The 23,483-nt window shown below is 63.2% G+C and overlaps 2 protein-coding genes across 2 annotated transcripts; one reads left to right on the top strand and one right to left on the bottom strand.

Annotated features, from left to right (window-relative positions):
* The first annotated feature begins 967 nt into the window (after positions 1-967).
* TSPAN1 (tetraspanin 1) lies at positions 968-21,003 on the top strand. Its single transcript, XM_062581997.1, has 8 exons — positions 968-4,526; positions 15,468-15,532; positions 17,948-18,154; positions 18,554-18,628; positions 19,372-19,470; positions 19,734-19,871; positions 20,202-20,285; positions 20,695-21,003. Exons 1-8 carry the CDS (start codon positions 4,136-4,138, stop codon positions 20,746-20,748), a joined length of 1,113 nt encoding a protein of 370 aa, XP_062437981.1. The 5' UTR covers positions 968-4,135; the 3' UTR covers positions 20,749-21,003.
* On the bottom strand, positions 1,393-8,437 carry LOC134143494 (phosphatidylinositol 3-kinase regulatory subunit alpha-like). The gene is made up of 6 exons (XM_062581598.1): positions 8,186-8,437; positions 6,722-6,794; positions 5,928-6,023; positions 5,690-5,767; positions 2,460-2,591; positions 1,393-1,663 (listed from the first exon to the last, which is right to left on the bottom strand). Exons 1-6 carry the CDS (start codon positions 8,435-8,437, stop codon positions 1,512-1,514), a joined length of 783 nt encoding a protein of 260 aa, XP_062437582.1. The 3' UTR covers positions 1,393-1,511.
* Positions 21,004-23,483: the final 2,480 nt, after the last annotated feature.

Below are 23,483 nucleotides of genomic sequence, written 5' to 3'. Positions count from 1 at the left end.
CAAGGGCAAACTGCCAAAACCCAGAACTGTCTCCTCAAAGAGCTGCATTTTCTTTTTTTTCCTAAGCCCCAGAGAAATCCCCGGTGGTTTTCACCTCGGTTCCTGGCTCCATCCTCCTCCTTCGTGTTGTGCAATGAGCAGAGATTGCTCCTGCGCAGGAATCCGAGGAACTCAGGCTGCAGGGGAAAGGCGCTTCCCTTTGAAGTAGCTTAACGAGGCAACCTGACTAATTGCTTTCTAATTGAGTTTTTATCCTTGGAAGAGAGGCAGCCTTTGATTTCTCCTCTCAAACGGGTACGGGGAGAGACAGTGTCTCCATGCCACCGGCCCTCATGGGCTTCAGCAGGAGCTGGCCGAGGGGGCTTCTGCGCGGCCCCACGTTCCCGCACCGGGGAGGCGAGGGGAGAGCAAGGAGCGAATCACGGTGGCTGCGGCGTGAGCTATCCATCACCTCCTCCGTCCCGAGGCCGCCAGCGGGCCCTGTCCTACGAGGATGTGTGGGTCCCACGTGTCCGTGCGCACGCCGCCGTGGCCGCCTGCACCGCGGTGGCCTGCACCCACGCAGGGAGGCTGCTGGGCCGCGTAAGGGGGTCCGGGCCGGCCCGTGGTGAGGGGCTGGGGACAGCTGCACGGCAGCGGCCGGGAGAGGTGAATCGGGGTTTCGGCAGAGCCAGCTGCCAGCTCCCGGCGATCACCTACGCGTTAAGGCTGTCGGCGCGCTCCGGCGCTGGGCAAGCGGTCTAGGGGAAAACCCAGGCCTGTTTTGCAGAGCAAGTGGAAGGAAACAACGCCGGGGGGGGGGGGGGGAGGAGGTTTGCGCTGCTGCGGGCTGCGCTGCGAGCCAGCGCTCTCCTTCCCCAGCAGCAAATTCCTCCGGCCTCAGGCAGACCCGGGAGGGCCGGCCGGGCCGGCTCTCCACGCCGCTCCGGCCGCAGGTGATCTTTTGGTCCCTGCCAGGCAAGGCAGGATCACCATCTGCAGACCTCCTCCTCCTGACCAGAGAAGGAAGGCTTCTCCAGGGGATGGTGGATACCAGCAACAGCCAGCTAGTGCAAACGGGGAAAATCTGATTTCAAAGGCAGCCGGGGTGGAAGGAGCGCGATGCAGATTCTCGAGCGTGGCAGCTATCTTGCAAGGTATGTGAGGGCCTGGTCCTTGCCTTGCAGTGCCCACGGGACTCATCTCAGAGGGGGAACGGGGTGGAGCCTGCAGAAATCCTGGCCCGGGTTTTTGTCTGTGGTTTCTCTCTGCAAGAACTCATTTACAAAGCATTTTGTTCCAAGCTCCCAGTTGGACTGACCAAGGACTCCTGTCTCCCTTTACTGACCTGGTTACCAGCCCTGAGCCTGTCACTTCAGTGAAAAAAAATCAAACAAAACTGAAACCGTAACAATCTCATATATTTGCATAGAGGCTGAAAAACTTGCAGAAACCTGCAGGCACTTCCAGAATTCTGAGCTAAAAAAGCAGAGAATTCTTCTATGTCCATATAAAGCCAAATCTTGACTAGATTACAGTAAAAAATTCCCAGGCAGCAGAGCCAAAATATTGTAATAACGCTTTCTTCCTGGGCCAGTATCACAGAGACTTGGCAGCCGGCTGCTCTTCTGGCAAGGCCCAGATGCACTGGTGCTGCTCACCGTCTGCGGCAGCGGCACCTCGCCTGGTGGAGGACAGGAGAGGCGTGAGGGGCATGCAGCGGGATCTGGATGGTGCACAGCGGGATCTGGAGGGTGCACAGTGCGACCCAGCCCATCAAGGTGGTTCCTTCCTGGGGGTTTTCCTTCAGGAACCCCCGATAGACTGGGAGGAGGCCAGTGGGGCGAAGTACAATCCAAGCACCACGCTCCGACATCCCGAAGTCTCCCCACGGTGGGATGCCTGGGCAGGAGAGGACACCCAGCGCTGCGAGGTCGGCCTCCTCCGAGAGCGGGGCTCAGCCCCGCGGCGTCCGGCTCGGCTTGCAGCCCGGCACCGCCGGAGGAGGGAGCCGCGGGCTGCAAACCGCCGTTGTCCCGGTACGGCTCTGACGGTGGGAGAGGATCAGCATCAGCGCTGCGGGAGCGGAGCGGCTCCCTCCGCTCCACATCCCGGCGCCGCTGTGCGACTCATCCGGGAGCTTCTTCAGCCTCCCACGTAATTCGCACAGCCACGAAGTATAACCAGGGCGCGTTATTAGCTGTAATGATTTCTGGCAGCACCTGGGATAACTGCTTCCCGATGGGACTGAGCCCTGCTCCAAGGAGAGCAGGCAAATAACCACCGGATGGGGCGGAGGTGGAAAGGGCCGGAGCAGCCCATGCTCCCGGCGCCCCGAGCTGCTCCTGATGCTGCTCCAGGGAGGGGGCCGACGCTCCCCCGGCCCCACGAACCGCACGTGAGCCCCCCTCGGCAGTGCTCCCTGAGGCTCTTCCAGCCCTGTGATGCTCTCCAGCCCCTTCCAGCCCGCTGACGCTCACCTTGGGCCAGATAGAGCAGGTCAGAGTAGACGGCCGGGTGGATGACGGGAGATGGGAGCTCCTGGAGGTACCACATCAGGGCCTCCACCAGCGTCCGGGCATTGTACCGGTCCATGTCCACGGCAGAGGCATCTGCAAGGAGAGACCCGTGGCGGTCCTCAGGCCACGGAGACTGCTACAGTGCTGTCCCTCTGGAGTCTCCTGGCCTTGTCTCCTCCTCCTGATTTTGCTCCCTGCCTGTTTTTTACCCTCTCTTTTGTGGAGAAACCTTTGCTTTTCCATTCCTTGACCCCTGGTGGGCCTTTCCCAGGAAATTAGTGCCCGTTCCCACAGTTGAGCCCCAATTCCCTGCATGGGGCAGCCTATGAGTTCACCTGCACACACCACCCAGCAAATACTTCTGTCCTAGCTTCAGTGCAGCTGCAGAGCTCGCCTGTGTTTCCATCCAGAGGAGGGTGGGAGGTAGCTGAGCTGCCCCCCAGGCCCTCTCCCTGCCCCTCGGGACGAGGAGCTGGACCCCAGTCTCCCCTGAGGAGGGGCTGCTTTTAAAAACACATCGATCAAAGCTCATGCTTCATCCCAGTGGAAAATCCCACCAACCTGCCTAGACTTAAAACCCGGCCATTGGAAAAGACGATGCAGCACCGAGTGACACAACGCCAAGCGATGCAACACCAAGCGATGCTCCTTAGGTCGTCCCTGTTGGGCTGCTTTGCAGGGCTGACGGGGGGTTATGGCACCCAGGTGATGCACGTCACCAAAGACAGACATCCCCAATGACCCCGAAACACTGCGAGCGTGGCGCCGGCTGGCAATGCTTTTGCCAGCCCCGAAACGCAGCTGTGCCCGGGGAGGTGGTGAGGAAGCTCCTGGGACATGCAACACCACGTCTGGGAGAAACCACGTGGGAAAGGCTGAGCTCATCCGAGGTGGAGCTCGGGACGGGGTCAGCGGTCGGAGAACAACCGTGCCAAAGGGTGGGACGCGGCCGTCCGAGCCCCGCGGCGGAGCCCGCGCGGGGACGAAGAGCCCTTTCGGCCATCCTTCGAGGCGTTGCCTCATGCGTTTTTCTTGGAGGTCTCTCAGCCGTGGCCGGGCCGGGCCGTGGCTGCCTGGAGGGTGACGTTCCCTTTCCCAAAGATCTCGAGGTTTCAAAATCTGCCTTTGATTCGAATTGGATCCCAACTCAAAGGTTTTGAAATTTTCCTCGCAGGAGAAATGTCAGGGAAAGAAAAAGGAGAAAATCCCAAGATATTTGGGACCGGTTGAAATGGTTCGTTTGTAGAAACCGAACTTCTTGCTTCTTCTACCGGGGAATTTTGAGGCAAAAAAGCAAATTTTGCACTTTCTTAGAGGGGGCCCGCTCAAGCCTCGCATGGCTGATACGAGGTATAAGTGAGGTGAGGAGTTTGCCACAGGCCGAACCTGCTCGCTCCTTCCTTTCCCCTATCTCCCAGTTTTTATCCCCAAAGCAGCTTTACTAGAACCAGTGGCATATGGGGAGCACTCAATTTCCAGGAAAGTGGCTTTTTTTCCACCAGAAAAGCGCTCAAGTCCCCAACCGTTTTGACTGGCCACCCGTGACCGTGCTCCCTTCCAGGGCCTGGGAGCCCAGCGGATGGCCTTAGACACCAAAAATAACCAAGAAGAGCTATTTCCTACGGAAAGGCAGGGAGATGGGGTTGGGAAGGGGGAATGCCAGATGTGCATGCACATGCGCGTGCACGCACGTGTGCACGGGCGCCCTGCTCCCGCTGAAATCCCCGGCACAGCCTTTCTCCGCGGAAGGAGCTCGGCCGCCTCGTGCAGACGGGAACCCCGGCGCTGCCTCTCCGCCGGGGTCAGCCCTCGCCGCCCCACGAGCTCTGCGCGCCGCGCGGGCGCGCGGGGCGCCTCCGGCGGGTCGTCCCTTCCCGAGCCCCCCCGCCCCTCATTCCCGGCCGCGCCGGGAGCTTTCCCGGAGGAGAAAGCGGGAGGCCGGAGCGGGGCCGGGAGCCGCGGGGCTGAGTCAGGCCGGGCAGGAAATGCCAGGACCTCTGCCGGCAGCTGCAGCTACCCGGGGGAGGCGTGAGTAAGCCGGCGCCGGTGGCGCGCACCCAAATCGCCCCGCGCTTCAGTAAGCGCGGAGGATGTTTGGCCGAGGGCCGGCGGCGAGGGGGCCGGCGGGCGGGCGGGGGGAGCCGCTCCGGGCGCCCGCGGCCCCGCAGCCGGCACGGGCGGACGACGGTCCCCACTGCGCCGCCGCCGCCCCGCGTCTCCCTAGCAGGCCAACGCCGAAACACCCCCCGCGGTCGTGGACGGGACGGGGCGGGGATGGGGGGGAGCTCGGCAGCAGCCCCCGAGCCCACCGGGGCCTCTAATCCGCGCCGAGTCCTGACCTAATTCCCGGGCACGTGAGCGTGTCGCTAGGCAGAGCCGGCGGCGCGGCACGGCACGGCACGGCGCGGCCGGGGGGATGGCAACGCCCGGAGACTGGCGGCTCCGACCCGCCTCCCTCCGGCGCCGGATTCGGCCCAGTCCCCGCGCGGGCCAGGGCAAAGCGCCGCCGGAGCCCGTGAGCCGGCGGCTGGGGCCTGTGGGGATTCTCCGGTGTCTAATACAGGCTGAGCGCAGGCGCAGGGGTCTCTCCTTGCCCCCGACGGCTACAGACCCCGGGCTGCGTTTGCCTGTACGCACCACTGCAATAGCGTGAGCTTTCTTCCCCCCCCCCTTAGGAAATCAGACTGAAGATGGCATCAGTGGAGCAAATAAAACAAGAAGGCACTTTCATGCTTTTCCCTTCTTTTTCTGCCCCTAATAATTTCTCCGCGGCCCAAGGGGAGCTCCCGAGAGGAGCCCTCCCGCGCGGGGCTGGGGGCTCTTCCTCGAGCCCCGTCTCCGTGCCGCCGGGTGACTCCCGCCCCCGCGCTGCGCCGCACCTTTCGGCTTGGAAACAGCCGCCTCGGGCCGGGGGCTCTCCCGCGCGGCGGGACGTGCCCCTGCTCCCCGGCACCGCCTCCTGCTAGGTTTCGGCACCCTCGGCTCAGGTGAAGCAGGTTTCCCCCCAGGCCTTCGCTCCCGGCACCGCGCGGGCGCTCCCGCAAGGAGCCATCTCCCCTTTGCCGCGCTTCGGCGCGACCCCCCGCCCGGCGCCCCTCCGGCCGAGACCCGGCGAAAGCGCGACGTGCCCCCGGCCTCGGAGTCTCCCCGCCCGGGGAGGGGGGGCGGCGCGGGCGCCTGCGGGGACTCACCCGTCAGGAGAGCCCGCTGCAGCTCGGCGTCGCCCAGCGAGCCGGCCGGCGACGCGTAGGCGGCCTCGCCGTCGATCCCTGCGGAGCGGCCGGGAGAGAGGCGTCAGCGCCGGGCGCGCGGGAACGGGACCCCGGCGACGCTCCGCGCGCGGCTCCCAGCCCCCTCCCCGGCTGCAGCGATGCCCGCGGCGCCTCGTCCCCGCGCTCCCGCCGATCCCACCCGGAAAACCGCCGGTACCTTTTTTCTCCAGCGCCTCGACGAGCCTCGCCACGGTCGGCAGCGCCTGCTCGGGGACGTCGGGGCGCTCGGCGAGCTCCGCCTGCCCGGGGGGCCCTGCTGCGGAGAGAGGATGCCTGGAGCGGGGCGCGCGAGTGGGGCTCGTGCCCAGCCCCGCACCAGCCCCACTGCGCCCCCCGGCCCCCTTTTCCAGCCCGGCGGTCCGGCCCCGGCTCCGCGCGAGAAGGAGACGGGAGCGAAGGCGGGCGAACGCCGCGCGGACATTAATTCAGGTTTCTCTCTGCTAACGGCCTGGGCTCCTTCGTCCCATTGACGTGGCAAGCGGCTCGGCTTTGCTGGAAACACGTTAAAATAATCCCAAGAAATTCAATACCGAGCCGGTGCGACTGCGCTGTCGCGCAACAAGCTGTGCCCGGGGAAGGCGGCTCGGGATGCTCCATCACGAAACCCCGGGGTTTTGCACGCTGCTCTCGACCCCGCGTTGTCGCCCAACGCGAGAAAGCCCCGTGCGTGGGGCCCGGACCGGCTCCGGCGCCCGGTGCGCCCGCGGGGAAGCCTGCAGCTAGCGCGGGAAAGCGAGCGTTGGAGCCGGCCAAAGCAAACGTCCCTCAAAACCTCCACCTGGAGAGGGAAACGTTAAGGGAGGAATTTTCCCCAAATCAAAAGAAAAAAAAAAGAGGCCCTTCTCTTCCAAAACACTTGAGATGTTTTAGCCCGCGCGGGCGCTGCGGCCCCCCAGAGCGGCGGGGTGGGGGCCGGCCCGGTGGGGAACTGCGGGAGGACAAATACTAAACCTCTCCTTGGTGGCACAGGCACGCAGGGACACGGCCAGCGCGCGTCCGGCAGGTGGCAGCATCCCCCGTCGATCTACCCCCGGAAAGCTGGCTGTACTGGGTTTTCCTTAATAACAACAATAATAATAAAAATATATATATTTTTTCTGATCTCGGATGAGCCGGGGGGCCTGGCGTGCGGTTCCCAATGACGTGAGCCGGCTGCTTGGGCTAAACCGCAGCTTTTTGAGGGGGGGACTGATGCTCCCCACTGCTATCGTCGCCCAGGCTCTGCCAGCGCCTCCTGCTCTCCTTTCTCCAGGCCCGGAGCTGGGACATCCCGCTGGGATGGGACCGGAGCCGGGCTCCGTGTGCAAGGCCAGCAGCCGTCCCAGCCCTTCAGCCCGTTGCGGTGCAAAATACTGCGGCTAGAGGGACGCAGGCTCCCCGCTGCCGCCCGAACGGTGCTTCGGGGCGAGACGGGACCACGCGAGCCCGGAGCAAGGTCCCACCTGGGGACCTCCTCCGCCAGCCCCGAGGAAAACGGCCTCCCCCATTAGCAAAGCTGCACCCTGGTCCCAAATCTATCAAGGCGGGTGCCCGAGCAAGCTCAGGCGCCCGAGGCTAAGGGATGCCGCGCTCTCCCTGCTCAAGGCTCTGCAGAGAGGGGTTTCTCCTTGGCCGTGTCCTGGCAGAGCAGAGAACTGAGGCTTCATCCGGGGCTGCCGTGTTTTGTGTCCGGGGCTGCCGCATTTTGTTCATTTGCCTGGCTGCAAGGGTTTTTTTTGTTGTTGTTGCGGTTGGATACATGATGCAATTGCTTCAAAATCCCTCCCAGCCCGGAGGTGCTTGGCCATGGCACGCAGCGAGGACGGAGCGAGCCGCGACCCAAGGCAGAGCCGGGCAAGGCCGAGCGGAGCCGTCCTGGCCGGCACTGCGCTCCAGCCCCCCCGCACGGGAGAAGCCCCCGCGTGTGCCCAACACCCAGCACAGAGCTGCCCTTAGCGGGGCACCGAGCCTGCCGGGCGGCCGGGCGCCGAGAGCAGCCGGACGTGGGCACCGCAGTGCGGGAGAACCGCAGTCCATCGGAAAGGCTCCTGGCCACGGTCGAGGACCCCTTGCCCGCCCTGCGCCGGGCACAGCAGCGAGCCCGGGCCGCTGGACGCGGCGATTCTCGCAGACAGCTCATGGGGGGGGCGCAGCAACGCCCCCGGCACCCCCTTCTGCAGCCGCCACGATGCACTGGGGCAAGTCATTCCCGGGGCAACTATTCCTCGCCGGCGGCTCCCGCAGTGCCGTCCCGCGGGCGGGCCCCGGGGGCTCCTGCGCCCCTCGCCGGCGCTGCGCAGCGGGAGCAGCCCGGGCTCGCGCCCCCCCTCGCCGGGACGCCCTCCCCGGGCGCCCCCCACCCCGGCACTCACCCCAGGGCTGGCCGCCGGGCGTGGGGGTGCCGGCAGGCGTCGGGGGCGCGGGCCGAGGCCTGGCCTTGGCGGCGGCGGCCGGGATGCGCGCGGGACCCAGGTGCTGCACGTAGGTGCCGGGGAAGTCGCCGCGCTCCTTGGTGCCGCTGAGGCAGCCCTGGGGGCTCCGCTCGTCCCCGTCCTTGCAGTCGGGGGCGCCCGGCAGCCCGGCCCTGCTGACCGCCAGCACGTCCCCCGCGCTCAGCGTCGGGTCTTCCTCCTGGTCCTTCTGGTGGTCGCAGAGGGCCCGGTACTGCAGCCCGTCCGAGGAGGCCATGGCGGAGGCCCGGTGCGGGTCACGCGTCCCGCGTCGCCCCGCGTCCGCTGCTCCTGGCGGGCATTGGGGGCTTGCGGCGCCCGCGCGGGCGCTACGGCCGGATTTCCTTCTGCGCCCGTGCGCAAAAAATAATAATAACAATAATAATAAAAATAAATAAAATAAAAAACTTTGCGTCGGAGAGCGGCCGCTGCCCTCTCCAAGCCACCCGCTCTCCCGAAAGCGCGGCGGAGCCAAGCCGGTCCCAAGGGCTCAGCAGGCCGCAGGGGTTCGCTCAGGCGTCTGCACGCAGCCCGCGCATCGCCGGCGCAGACGGGAGGAGAGCAAACGTGGCCAGCCCGGGCTCGCCGGGGCGGGTACGAACGTGCAGTCCCCTTCTCAGCCTGGTCTCGCTCTGCCCTTCATCCGCACGTTGCCCGGGATCGCCCTCCCCGGCCGGGCTGGCCTCTGTCGGAGAGAAACGCAGCGCGTTGCCAGTCTGGTCTCCGTCCGGACCCCAGAGCCCCATTCCCCGCCCGAAACACCCGGAGCTGGAGCGAGCCCCGTGGCTCCGTCGGCTCCCGCTTCCAGGCAGCTTATGCCAGTGGGGATCGGACACTGCGCACAAGGAAAGTGCGGACGGGAGTCTGGGAAGTAGGGCAAGGCACCGAGCAACGTGCTTTTACAAGGGACCGTGAGAGCCGAGCGGCCTCCCCGCGCCCAGCTCCCTTCCCGCAGCTCCGGCCCAGGAGCCTGGGGGTGCATCCCAAAGAGTGCAGCCGCGCGCGGCCCCGCGCAGCTCCGCGCCCCCCGCGCAGCTCCGTGCACCCCGCGCAGCTCCGCGCCCCCCGCGCAGCTCCGTGCACCCCGCGCCCCCCCGCGCAGCTCCGCGCCCTCCGCGAGGCCCCGCGCAGCTCCGTGCACCCCGCGCAGCTCCGCGTCCCCCGCGAGGCCCCGCGCAGCTCCGTGCACCCCGCGCAGCTCCGCGCCCCCCCGCGCAGCTCCGCGCCCTCCGCGAGGCCCCGCGCAGCTCCGCGCCCCCCGCGCAGCTCCGTGCACCCCGCGCCCCCCCGCGCAGCTCCGCGCCCTCCGCGAGGCCCCGCGCAGCTCCGTGCACCCCGCGCAGCCCCGCAGCCCCCGCGCGGCCCTGCTCAGCTCCGTGCACCCCGCGCGGCCCCGCGGAGCTCCGCGCAGCTCCGTGCACCCCGCGCAGCTCCGCGCCTCCCGCGCAGCTCCGCGCCCCCCCGCGCAGCTCCGCGCCCTCCGCGAGGCCCCGCGCAGCTCCGTGCGCCCCGCGCGGCCCCGCGGAGCTCCGCGCAGCTCCGTGCACCCCGCGCAGCTCCGTGCACCACGCACCCCCCGCGCAGCCCCGCGCAGCCCCGCGCAGCTCCGTGCACCCCGCGCCTTACCCGCCGCGCGGCCGGGGCCGGGGCGCGCGGGGCTCCGCGCTGCTCCGCGCTGCTCCGCGCTGCTGCGCCGCGGTGATGTCAGCGCCCCCCCGCCCCCCGCGGCGGCTCCGCAGCGCAGCGCAGCGCGGCGGGCGGCGCTTCGTCCCCGGGGGGGCGGGAGTGCCCGGGAGATTTTAACCTCCCCCTTCCCCCCCACCCAAAAAAAAGCCCCCCCGCCTGGGCTCCCGCACAGCCGCCGGCTCCCCCGCCTGACGGGGCTGCGGGGGTGCTGGGTGGGGGCGGCGGCGTGCAGCAGCCCCCCCCCCCCCCCCCCCCGGTGCCCCCTCCTCGCTGAGCCGGGCGAGGAGAAAATCCGCATCGTCCGAGCGGGAGCTGCCGCTTCTTCAACAGCGAGGAGGCCGCGGTTGAACCTGCCCGGGCGCGGCGGAGCTGCCAAAGCGCTCGGGTGCCCGTGGGGCGCCGAGGCGCTGGGGGCGATGCTCCCGGAGGCACAGGCTTTGGGGCTTTTCTCTTAAATCCTTGCTCCTCACGCTGCCTCCTCTGAACCGGCAGCTGCTCCGCGTCTTTGCCGCAGGTTGGGCATCCTAAAAATAGATGGTACCTAAAACACGAGCTCGGGGAAATGCTCTCCGGCTGGATCCAGGCCAGGGCTGGAGCAGCAGCCTGGGGGGCTGCGGCAGCCGGGAGCCTGGAGCTCTCCTCCCGCACTGCCCGGCCTCCCCCAGCCCCGGCAGCACCGCAGGGCTGGGCTGGGCCTCCACGCTGGAGGCCGGGCGGAGGAGTGGGGTCGGGGCTGGGTTTTTGGGGTGACGCGGGTGCAGCTGGGAAGGGGCACAGAGGAGCCGGGCCGGGTGCTCTGCTCCAGAGCGGTGGCACCCCAGGAGCTGGAAAAGGGCAAGTCCGGGGCTGGCTGCTCACCCGGGGGCTGGGAAATTTGGGGAAACTGCGGCTGGGCGCCGGGCAAAGCGAGGCAGGAGGCGTATGGCCCTTCTTGGCCGTCGTTTCGGCAAACTGCTCCCAGGAGCGGCGCAGCCCGGACTCGCCGCGCCAGGGGATTTGGCTGCAGCTGCATTCACCGGGGCGGCGCGCTGCCCTCGCAGCCCTCCGCTCCTCTCCCAGCCCGGATCCCGGTGACAGCTGCCGGGGCCGGTGCTGAAAGGGCTTTTTCTCCTCTCCCGCGTGCCTCTCCTGCTGGCACGGCGGCGCTGCCGCAGCTGCCGGGCCGGGGCTGCAGGCATTCCTGCGTCCTGCATGGCTGCAAGCCGCCCCGGTTTGCCCGGCGCTGGGACACGCCGAGCACGGATGTAACACTGTTTTGCATTTCTCCTGGAAGCAAACGCTCAGCCCGACCTGTTTGCAGCATCCCTTGGGCTGCCGTGTGGTTTCACGTCCCCGGGCTGGCGCCTGCCCTGCCACAGCCGGCTGCGCTCCCGTCCGGCCGCGAGCCCTGGCCCTGCTCCGCATCCGGCACGCGGAGGAGCCGCCTGCCGTGCCCTCGTTAGCTCCAGATCATTCCTCATTTGCTTAATGAGCAGAGATCCTTGAAACGAAAGATTAGCCCTCGACTTGACTGGCTTCTGCTTCTCCGCGGGGGAAACGTCTCAGCAGGACTCGAGCGTGACGGCTCCCGGCGTCCCCCCTTCGAGCGTGACGGCGATTCCGGGCCGGCGGCGGGACGGGGCGAGCGGGGAAAGGCGGCCGTCACCGGCGCGCCGGCTGCGCGGGGCCGCCGGGCCCCGGGATCCCCGAGGGGGATCCTGGCCGCCGGGATCCCAGCCGCGGGGCCTCGCTCGCGCTTCCCGGCAGCGGCAGCCGGGAGTAAATAGAGCATAAAGAGCGCAGAGACACGCAGCTGTTTGCGCACCCGGCTGGGAGAAGCGAGGCTGCAAAAATGGGCTGAGCCTTCCCCACCTGGTAAAATTAAAGAGAAACGAGGTTTCATTTCCACCGACATTTTGCACTTGGCTTTTTCGGTTCATTCCTGCTTCGGAAGGGGCCGTATTCTGTTTTTGCTTCCCTTCTGGGGAGCGAGCAGTGGTCCCACGAGTGGGGAAAGCCCCCCGTGAGTCTCCGGTGCCGGCAGAGGCCCCTGGGGCCACTCGTGCCAGCAGGATGCGCCGGCGGCGAAGACAGGCGAGGTCTCGAGCGAGGAAACCTCCCGCAAAGCGGGGTTGTCCTGACGTGACCCTGCGGCGCAGCCTTGCTCGGCCCCTGTCGCTGGTGCGGCTCAGGTTTACAGCAGCTGGCACCTCTACACGGCTCCTGCTAATTAATTTGGGAGGGATTTATCCAGCTTGGACACATGCAAGCACAAGAAAATGAGAGCTGGAGAGGGGCTGGCAGCTGGCCACCCCCGGCTAGCAGGGGCAGATGTGCTGTGAGCCGGCGAACGTGCCCACGTAGACGCGTGCGAAGAAACTGAGCCTGATACTCTGCTGGGGAAGTGTCAGCAACCAACCCCCTCATTAACGGCGTGCTTAAAACGCAGCCTCGAGCACCGGCACGGTGGAAACGGGCTACGCGAGGTGCCGGGCTGGGTCCTTGCCCCGAGTGGCTCAGCGTCTCCCCGCACGCCGGCGAGATGCCCACACTCTCCCGTTGTCCTGATCTCTTTTCCGACCAGTTCACGGCATAGATCCACTTTTGGGGGCAGCTCCTCTGTTTGGACTCGAGTTGTATTTTTGCACACAGCCGTGGAAATCGGGAGAAATTCTCCCGAAGCTGCAGCCAGGGGCCATGGGGAAATCTGTTTGATTTCATGCCCCTGTTCCTCCCAGAGCTGAGCGAAATCAGTGGTTTCTCCGGTTCTCTGGCCAAAACGCTCTGAGTTTTGTTTATTTTAGATAGGGCTGTGGTTTGCTTAGGCTGAGGATGTCCTTTCAAAGCTGAAAACTGAAATCTGTCACTGTCAAGAGGTCAAAAACTTTTGGCTCCTCTAGATACTTATTTCTGTTCTATTTAAGCAGGAAAAAGAAAACAGGGATGAATTTGATGCAAAGTGCATTAACTTTGATTTGCAAATCTAAAGCCTGTTCATCTCCAATGTGTTGCCCTGGGACACACGACCCAGGGTGTCGCTGCCCACCGGTCACCCTCCAAGCAACACAGCGCCAGCCTGGATGCTGGCTGGTTGGCCCGGCAGATGTTTCCAGCCCAAAGCATGTGTGCGGATGCCCACTGCAGAGGGATCACCCAGCTGGGGCCCCTCGAAGGCCCGGGGAGCCCGGGCTGCCTGCGGGCCTGGCTCACAGCTAGCCTGGGTCAGCCCTGCTTGGGGGTTTTATCTGCTGCTTCCACCTCTCTGCTGTTTCTAGCTGCAGATGACAAAGGTTTGAGGAAAGACAGGTTCGATAGCCTATGTTTTACAGAGAGGGGAAACTGAGGCACAGGTGGGCATCCCATGTGTCCAGCTCCCTGGATGGGATGAACAGAAGCAAGTTTTCCACGTTGCCCTGCTCAAGCCAAGGCTGAGATGGTTCTTGTGCAAGGACGGGATAGGAAACCTGCAATAAGCCCGTGTGTTAAACCCTGCAGCGGGGCCGGGGCCTCACGCCCTTGCAGTGGGCCCCTCTCCCCCCCCGCCCCGAGATGCCAAGGCCCATTGCAGCAAGGCCTGGCTATCAGCAGGCTGGAAATTCAGTGCTTCCTCCCCACAACGCATCCCCCATGCACCCCAGGGCTGTTCTTGGGTGTTCTCTGTGCGAGAGGAGCTTGTCTTCAGCTTAATGCTTGCCAGCAGAACCAGAGGTCCGGGACATCCAGATCCCATCTCAGGCAAAATGTGAGTATGAACTCCCGAGACAGACGATTGGAAAGTGGTGGAGAAAGAACAGGGGAGATGAGAAGCAAGCAGGAAAGAGAAGAAAACAAGGGAGAGCCTGGGTGAGCACAGCATGGTGTCTTGGGGAGGACCAGAGAGGGAAGATGCTGGGTGCAAAGGCTGGAAGAGGCATGATGCACCTGGGTGACTCATGCACCTGGGCTGTAGGCTGAGTTGGTGAATAAGCACCAGAGAAAGCAGGATCCTATCCCCAATATCTCCTCCTCCAGTTTTTGACTGGCTGGAGAGATGGAAATAGGCAAGGATGATGTCAGTGATGGGGTTCAGATTTAGGGTGAGAAACCTGGGCACAGCACCTTTCAACAGTGCAAGTCCTTGCTGCAGGCTGCCATGGAGCCTACAAGATTACGTGGCTGCAAAAAGCAACCAGACATGTTCCTTGAAGGAAAGCCTGTGGAGGGCTGTTCCACGGAGACACCATGGCGTGGAGTCTGGCAGAGAAGCCGCCACTAAACGCGCGCCTTGCTCCTGCGCTCTTCCCAGGCAGCGGCTGGTGGCCAGCGCAGGAGACAAGCTGGGCTCGCCGGGCCTTTGGGCTGACCACGTGGAGCCCCTTTTGCGCTGGTGGGGGCGATAGGGCCACGGCACTGCACCCCTGCTGCCTGCGCTTCGGGGCGGCGGCGAGACGCGGGGCCCGGGGCTCGGCACGCAGCCGGGCGGCCGGATGCTCAGCCGGGGCAGCGTGGCCGGCGCGGGGGGACGCGTGGGAACGCCGCCCGGCCCGTTCTGCCGCAACCAGAGCGGACATCCTGGAGAGCCAGAAAATCCACCCCCGGCTCCCTCATTGGGCTTGGACGGGGATGGAAACTGGGAGCAGCCAGAACTAACCAGCCTCCAGGGTTAGGTGCTGGGGAGCGCAGCCGAGCAGCCCCCAGCTCATCCTTTTAGTTTCCTGGTGGCTAAACCGGTGAGATCGCCGGTGCCCTCCGGCGTCGCCGGCTTCGCTGCGGCAGAGCCGCGCTGCCTCCGCCCCGTCGCGCTTCCCCGCGTGGCACTCGCCTCCCCCCCAAGCCGCTCCCCAAGGCGGGTGGGAGAGGCGTCCCCGGGCGCCCCGCTGCCTCCCGCGCCGCCGGGCAGAGCGCGGCCGTGCCGGCGCCCGGTCCAGCCGGGGATGCAGGTGGGGGCACGGCCGCGGGCGTCGCGAGGACCCTGGGCGCGAGGCACCCCGGCCGGATGGCGGCTCGCGGCAGCCGTGGTGGTGGCGGAGGCCACTGGGAGGAGGGCGGCAGGACAGGACATCCACCGCGCCAAGAGGCCACGGCGATGGGCGCAGGTGGCAGCACCTTGCTCTGGCCTTTCGGGCGGGTGGCTTTTGGCACCAGAGGGCAGCAAGCTACCAGGCACCCAGCGTGGCCGGGTTGCTTTGCCACCCCCACAAGGGGTGGCCCGTGCGGGTGGCTGGGTGCAGCCCGGCCGGGGCCAGGCCCAGCGCTTTCTCCATTGGAGGAGGCGGCTGCCACTTAGGGCCCTCACCTGCTTAAAGGGTGGGGAGGTGCTGCAGGTGCTGCAGAGGGGTTGAGCAGGTTGGGCTGGGGTTCTGAAGGAACTGTTCTCTGCTAAGGTAGGTTGTTGGGTGCTGGGCTTTGGGAAGGGGGCACCTGTGGGTGCACTCTGAGGAGCTTCCTTGCTGTGGGAGGTGGCTCTGCTCTGCTTCCCTGGAGCTGCCTCTTGCTGTGAGGTGGTTCTCCGGCTCAGTTTGCTCTCCTGAAGCTCCCTTTGGAGAGGGGTGGGTGACCTTTGGGTGTTGTGGGCTCAGCTGGGGTTTGGGTTCTTTCTGATCATCTCTCTATGCTCTCCCCAGGTGCAAGGATGGGGTTCTTCACGTTTATCAAGGTCATGATGATCCTCTTCAACCTGACCATATTTGTAAGTGCTCTTGAGGGCCCTGCTTAACTAGGGGGTGGCCTTCCTCTGCCTGAGGGTGAGGTGACCTTGATGGGTCCCCTCTGAACCACCCTGTCAAACTGGGGAAGTGGGATGTGAGCAGTGGCCCCCTGGGGGGAGGCTGTGTGGTGCATGGGGTGGCTGGAGCTGGATGGCATCAACTTCCTGCCCCCCTGTGCTCCCCCTAGAAGGATTTGGTGCTGTGAGCAGGTGGATGCTGGTGGGATTTCTATTCCTGGGACCCTGTTGGGTACAAGACTTGATGGCTGCCTGGTTTTAGCTGGGAGCTCTGCCATGTAATGGGGCTGGACAGCCTGAGCTGGGCACTGTGAAGCCTGGGGCTGGTGGGGATCTTGCCTAGTGCCTGCTTTGGGTGTGGTGGCCAAAGTTCAGAGCAAGGAGAAGTGGGGGACTGTTACTGGGTGCTGGAGATAGGGACATGCATAGCTGATGTAATAGCCACTCCCAGTGCAAAGGTCTGGCTGGAGGTACTGGGTGTTGCACACCCTGGAAAGGGCCACTTGCAGGTTCCTACTGGTGGGTTCCTGTCTCTCCAGGGGAGTAGGCTGTGTGGCAGGAACTGGGGGTGTTGGGGCTCCTGGGAGTATGTACACCTGGGGACAGTAGCAGAGGTCCCTTATAGCGGCTTTGACTTTGGAGAATAAGTCCACCTGGAAGAGGATGGACTGACCTCTCCTTGGAAAGGGAGGAGAGGGAAGCAAAGCCCACAAACTCAAAATATTCCCTTCTTAAAGCCTGCGCCCTGTTGGGCACTGGCAGGGAAGGCCTGAGCCTGGCCAAGGGCAGGGTGTCCCTGGGTGGAAATGGCCTTGAGCTGATCTTGTGAGGAGTGTAGGAGTTACCCGCCAGAGCAGTTGAGTAATACCTGGCCCCAGTGAGTGGGAGGCTTCCTGCAGGCAGAGGCGCTCATGTCCCTGGGCAGCGTGATGGTTCCCAGCGTATGAGCTGGCCGCATGAGCCCCCCAGAGCTGGGGTGTGGCTGGTGGTGCCACTGACTTGGCTGCCCCACACAGGGGCTGCTGCAGTCCCACTGGCCCCAGAACTATTTGCCCTGGGGAAGGGAGCAGCTGCAATGCTACAGCCTGGAGAATGTCCTGCTGGTGTTTTGAGAGTGACCTGTCTGGCCACCCAGTAGCCAATAGCACCCTGAGCTGTCCCCTGTGATAGGGAGGGTGCCTGGCTGACCAAGTCTTGCACTGCATGGAGAAAACTTGAGGAGCAGATACCTGTGCCTTGCCTCCCCTGCGCTGTGTTTGAGAGCCGGGCTGGGTTGGCGAGTGGGGCTGTCCCTTCCCAGGAGCTCCTGGCTCCTTTTCTGCCCAAGCGCTGTATAAATAGCAGTTTGCTGGTGTGGGGGGTAGCTGGATTTGCTTCCCCCCATGCTCCCAAATCCTTTATCTTGGGCTTATAGTGATGAAACGATTGGGGATGTGGCAGTGATGCTGAGCAGGATCTCCATCTGCCTTCCTTGGGGGGCAGTCAGTGAGACTGCTGTGGTTGTTCCCTCTCCTCATGGCCCTGGCCTGGCTGGAGGTGCTTACTGTGATCTGAACAAAATTGGGGGAGGGAGAGAGAGGAAAGAAGTGATATAGGGGTGCAGGCCTTGTACCTCCTTGCTGGGTGGTGTTGCCAGGAGCACTGAGCCTCTGCAGTGCCTTGGGCAGAGCCAGGATCTTGCCCCCACATGTGGAAACAGGGCCTAGGTGGCCTCAGGGGCTAGTTCTGAGAGGGCACGGTGGTCAGACTGGGTTTGGGGTGGCAGCATGTGGCTAATGGGGAGAAGGTGCAACAGGGTATGAGGCACACTGAAGTCTCCTGAGATCTGTCAATGTCCTGCCCTGCTCCTCCTTGCTTCTGAAGGACTGAGCTCAGGGCTTGGTTGTCCCCTGCTTCCAACTCCAATTCTAGGGCAATTGGAGTTGAATCTTGCATGCCCCATCCTAAGGCCTTTTGCCATTCCTCAGGGACATGGGGACACAGGGCAGCTGGCTTCTGTGCTGAACTGAGGACTTGTAACCCTGCAGATCAGGGCTGGCCCTGCCCTGGTAACACTGCTGGCAGACCTATACCTGAGGTGGCCTCCTGGGCTTTTGGGGAATAGGGGGATCCTGGGTAGGGAATGAGCTGTAGGGATTTTGGGGGGAAGAGGGGAGGTCTCTGTCTCCACTCCAGCCAGTGGCTGGCCTTGCTGCATCCCTAGGTTATGCTGGACAGCTAACGCTGCCTTCAAGCTGCAGCTGGGTGCCCCAGGAGAGGCCGAGATCTGCCAAAAATCAATGGAGGAAACAGCTTTCTTCTTCCTTGAGTGATAAGTCTTCTGCTCTCTAGCTGTCCCTCTTAGGTTGTCTGTGAACTAACATGTCTCCTCTCCCACAGCTCGGTGGCGGGGCTCTCCTAGGAGTAGGAATCTGGGTCATAGTGGATGGAAAGTCCTTCTTCAACATATTTGGGGCGCTTTCCGCTAGTGTCCTGCAAGTTGTGAACGTGAGCTACTTCCTCATCGTCATTGGTGCCATCCTGCTGGTGATTGGCTTCCTGGGGTGCTGTGGGGCCCAGAAGGAGAGCAAGTGTCTCCTGATGATGGTAAGGATATGACTAGGCTCAGCAATGCTTTATTTCCTTATCAAGCCTCACCTGACCTGGGTTTCTGGTTTGGGGGGAAGGGGGGGCTGAAGGGTTACACTTCTCCATGGAGATGTCATTTCTGGGTTCTCTTTGTGGCAGAAGCTGTTGCTGAGCAAAAGTTTCCCTAAAAAGATTCTTGGAGGATGTCCAGAGAGGCCATCCCCCTGCAGGTGCAGAGCTTGAGGTGACCCCAAAGTCATGCTGCTTCTGTCTCTGGAGCAGAGCTGAAGGCCACAAAACAGCTTTGAGCCCTGAATGAAGGTTGGGTAGGCCTTTGGGAAGTACATGAGTGCAGCAGGTCAGGCTGGGGGCCTGTGGACTGTGGCCACTGTTGACCTCCCTCCTCTTCTCTCCTAGTTCTTCACAGTGTTGCTGATCATCTTCATAGCTGAAGTTGCTGCTGCTGTGGTGGCTCTTGTCTACACTGGTGTTGTGAGTGGCGTGTCTGAGTCTTGGGGCTGGGTTAATTTGGGACCCATCTTATCCCCTTGGGATGCCTTTGTTAAAATGCTGGGGGCTGTGCGCTTTTCAGCCCTGGCCTAACAGCACACAACTCTCTAGACTACCCATGAAAGCCAAGCGCTTGTGTGTCCTGTGTCTTGAGCCTGTGTTAGCCTGACTTGTCAGTTTGTCGCTTGGATCACGCACAGAAAGCAGGACTTCTCATCACACCAAAGAAGTGAGGGCAATATACGAATTTGGCTTTTTACACATCAGTCCAGCACCAACTAAGGCTTAACATCTCTCCCCCTTGCTGGAGGTAAGAAGCCTCAGTAAGAGGAGTACTGAAAGAGGAAGTGCTTCATGCTGAGCAAACTCAACTCTTTGTTAGACCCTGGAGAACCCATCCAGGTAGAGAGGTGACTACTTCAACCCCAACACACTTCACCTCATTAGGCACCAGAGAAGCCAACCACAAGGCAGATGTTATTAGGCAACCTGGCTCCCTCGATTACCGTGCTAATCGAGTGACTCACTTGTCATAAATAGCCTTGCTGCTATGCAGTACAGGTGTGGGGAAGGTGTTGAGCTGTCCCTGGGCTGCAGGGTTATGGAGTAAGGGGCTCCTGACCTTGCCATGTCTGATCTATCCTGCCCTTGCAAGCTGGGACCTGAGATGGGCACAATGTTCCCAGAACAGTCTCAGATGGTGTTTTTTCCACCTCTTCTCCCAGGCAGAAACACTGCTGACAGCCACAGTGACTCCCCTGCTGAAGGCCAAGTTTGGGAAGGAGCCAAGCCTCACACAGATATGGAATGTCACCATGAATGAGGTATGCTGAGCTGTGGGTCCTCCTGAGATGCTCCTAGTAGTGGCCTGGTGGCATGCATTCCATGGGTTTGGTGGGATGGGGATGTAGCCCTGGGACCAGGTGTGCTCTGGGATGCTCTCCCCAGATTCTCTCCCTGCCCATGAGGGACTGGGCTAGGGTACCTGATGGGGGTGGGAGGGGTGGGGAGTCCTGAGTGTGGTGTGCTCCCAGGAGAATATATTCCAGTGCTGTGGGCTCTTTTTCACCTTTTCTCTCCCCTCTAGCTCCATTGCTGTGGCTTGAATAACTACACAGACCTCACAGACTCCCCTTGGCTTGTGGAACACAAAACTTACCCTGTGCCCTGCTGCTCTGGAAAACAACCATGCACTGAAGTCCTTGCTAACCAAAGTCTCGTTCCGGTATGAATGCATGAGCAGCACTTAATGTCTAGCAAAGCTTGTTTGGGGTGCACTCAGGTATGGGAAGGAGGGATCATCCTGGAGCTGAGTGGGGAGATGTGAACTTGGACACCTCTCTGCCTCTTTGGGGCTTGTTTTTCTTTGATCTGAGAAGTGGCTGAGATGAGCTGCCCTGTGAAGCCCCAAGCTCTCCCCTTGCCCATGAGGGACTGGGCTAGGGTACCTAGTGGGGGTGGGAGGAGTGGGGAATCATGTGTGGTGTGCTCCCAGGGGGATATACTCCAGTGCTGTGGGCTCCTTGCTTGTCCTAATCAGCTCTACTTCCTGCAGGGTTGTTTTGAACAGCTCCTGACTGAGATCAAGCAGAACGCAGGAGTGGTGGGTGGAGTGGCAGCTGGCATTGCTGCGTTGGAGGTGTGTGCCCAAGCATCAATGCTTTAACACCTTGTATCTTGATGAGGAGCAGGGCTAGGGCTGGCCTGGGTGGCTGATGGGTCTAGAGGGTGCTGGAGTGGCCCTGTGAACCACCACAGGTCCCATGGTGGCTACCAAGCCTTCCTCTGCAGGCTCACCTGGCTCTTCCTCCTTGGGGGGTGCTGGGGATGATGCTGTGGGCTGTGACCTGAGCCTATTCCGACCCCTCAACCAGCCTCAGTCCCCTGCAAGGGGGGCTTTTAAGCAAGAGGGAGGAAGGAGCGGAGATGAGGGCTGAGTGCCAGCACTTGGTGCCAAAGCTCAGGCTGTGGGGGTTAGGCTGACGCGTGCCCCACAGGGCAGTGGGGAGGGCTAGGAGGGGAGCTGACTTGCCTCCCGCCGCCCGCAGATCGCATCGATGACGGTCGCCATGTACCTGTACTGCCGCCTGGATGAGAAGTGACCCCGCAGGGGAGATCGGCCCGCCGGGACGTGCCTGCAGCGTGCGGTGCTCCCCGGGGGGCCCCGGTCGCTCCCCGGGCCTGATGCTGTCCTGCGCACTGTGATTTATAGTTGTGTTTTGATCTACTGAGCTGGGATCTGTAGAGTTCATATGTATATTTTTGTACTGATACGGCACAATGCATCTGTACATAGAGATTTTTTTTTTTTTTTTTTGAAGTGGAAAAAGTGGCTTCACCTGTTTGGCTGATGCCTGGCAAAGAGCAGGGCAGCTGGCAGCACTGAGGCTCAGCGAGCCCGTGTGTTGCCTCCAAGCCCAGCTGGGTGGGGGCCCTCTCCCACGCTGCCACTGCTGCTGTGTCCCTGAGCCGCGGGGGCAGGGAGCTGGCCCCTCGGGCCGGGCCAGCCCGTGATCCTGAGCCCTGCAGTGATCCCTGCTGCAGGGCATGTGGAGGCTGGGGCCAGCCCTGCCCCTGGACCCAGGGGGCTGTTGTAGGTGCCACCTGTGCCCTCAGCTGGGGCTGGGACGGCCCCGTGTTGGGTCCCAGGCTGTCCCTACGTGGTCCCCTGGAAGGGGTTGGGGCTGGTCTGATGTACAACCCTGCAGGTCCCTGCTCCCCTGGGCTGTCATCAGCCCCAGGCAGCCCAGTACTGTGCTGTGACTTCTTTTGTGTAGCAGAAACCCTCTGGCAGACCATCTCCAAGCTGTAGTGATGAGGGGGAAAAATTGTTCAACCTGGATCTAAGTTATTTTTCTGGAGCTGATCTCTCATAGTTCCCAAATGACATCAATAAATACCTCTGACTGTGACTCCTGCTGTGGGGTGTGTGTTGGGGCTCTGGGGGCTGCCTTGCCTGCACCTGGGGGGCTCTGGGGGTCCTGGGTTCATGTGGGGTGGGCTGGAGCAGGGAGAACACCTGCATGAGCCCTGTTGCTGCATGATGTTATACCCTCCCTTTTTTTTTTTTGGGGGGGGGGGGGAAGTTGTCACCTGCTTGTTGTCACCTGCCAGTGCCTGGAAACAAGCAGCAGCGCTGCTGTGTTTGCACAACACCCAGGGCCGCGCCGGGCGCAGCGCGGTCCGGCACTTAGGCTTGCGAGCGAGCCCCCCCCCCCCCCCCCCAGCAGCGGCTTCTCTCCGGCACAGGGGCTCGGTCGGTGGCGGTGGCTGGAACCTGCGCTCGCAGCAGGGCGCGCGTGTCCCAGCGCCTTCCTCCGAGCTGCCCTTCGGTTGCTTCGGGGTCTGTTCCCTGTCCCTGCTCCTCCCCGCTGCTGGGGTCTGGCAGCAGCGGTGTCACCTCCGTGCCACCAGCCCAGCAGGGTGCTGAGCTATTACCCTCAAACCGCCATTCCCAACGCCTTTGCAAAACAAACTATTTTATCTGAAGCGACGGGTGACAAGCTTGGAAAAACAGCAGGAGAGGGACGGGCCAGCAGGGCTGGGATTTTATTTCCGTTTTCCCCACCTCCGCCCCACGGGCTCGGGGCAGGGGCCGGTGTCCTCAGCCCAGGACGTGTGGCCCTGGCGGTGGCCCTGCCTCTCCTCCTGCCCTCCGTGAGACGCCCGGGAAAGCTGCGGGGGGGCGGTGGGAAATGCGCGGACTCGGCACCCCGAGAAGCTGCCGGTGACGTCGGAGAGCCAGAGGCCGAAAAGTCCCGGGGGCACGCGGCAGTGAACTTCCTTATTGCCCGGGAGAGGCGTCCCGGGGCGCGAGGGTCTGCGGGGCTGCTGTGCTCGTGCTCCCTCTTCTTCTTCTTTTTTTTTCATATTTAACTTCGCCCGGGACGTAGTGCGGGTGGGAGCGGAAGGGGAAGGTCCCCCGGCGGTGGCACGGGCGGCAGCCCCCCGCCCCGCGCTTTAGGAAACGAGCTTCCCTCGTCCCTCTTCTGAACCGGCTTTGCCGGGGGACGGAGGGGATGACGTGCCCCCGCGATCCCGACGGGGAACGGCGAGGCTTGCGGTTTGGTCCTGATAACGCAAGCAAACGAGACGCGAAGGCATCAGCTGCCCGGGGAGCGCCGGCCGCGGGGGAATTTCCCTCCCGCCTCGCCAGGCTGTTCCCGGATCCGGGAGGGCAGGACATCCTCCAAGGGCACGGCCGGCCGGGGCGGAGGAGGGACGGCGAGAGACGACGGTTTTCCTGCTCAGGGAAACCGGGTTCCTGGCACCCCCCCGCCCCCCCACCTCTGCCAGGCCTCCAGGCCCTCCTCCTGCACCTATTCTGGGCCAAAGCTGGGGCGTTTTGGTAAACTTCTGACTGCTGCTTGGCTCAGCGAGCGGGTGGGCACAGCCCGTGCCCGTCCCCGAGGCTGAGCAGGGGCTGGAGGCGCTTTTCCGGCCGTCAGCTCTACCCAGGTCGCACGTGCTTGTCCCGTGGCACAACCCTCCTCCCCGCCCTGGCTCCTTGCCCCTCTTCCCTGCCACGGGGAGCAGAGATAACCCAACCTTGGGCCCAGCAAGCCCAAAGGCCAGGAACTGAGGGGTGTGCAGGTGGTTTTTGAAGCAGCTTGATGCCCTGCTTATTTGTCGGGATATCAGAGGCTGTGGGGAGGTGGAGGAAGGGGTGTTGGGTTGAAACCCAGCTGATATTAAATCAGGTGCATTAATCATTAACACAATGCCAGGTAGGACACAGAATAATAACCATAAAAGCAACAATCCTGGGCACCGAGTTGAAGATTAATTTGCACCAGGCTTTTGTTGTTCAGGGCGCGGGAGACGACGACCCGATTTT

Source organism: Rhea pennata, chromosome 8 (genome assembly GCF_028389875.1).
Source record: "Rhea pennata isolate bPtePen1 chromosome 8, bPtePen1.pri, whole genome shotgun sequence".
Lineage (NCBI taxonomy): Eukaryota > Metazoa > Chordata > Aves > Rheiformes > Rheidae > Rhea > Rhea pennata.
Note: the sequence above shows the minus strand (reverse complement) of the source record. Positions and strands in the feature narration are given on the sequence as shown.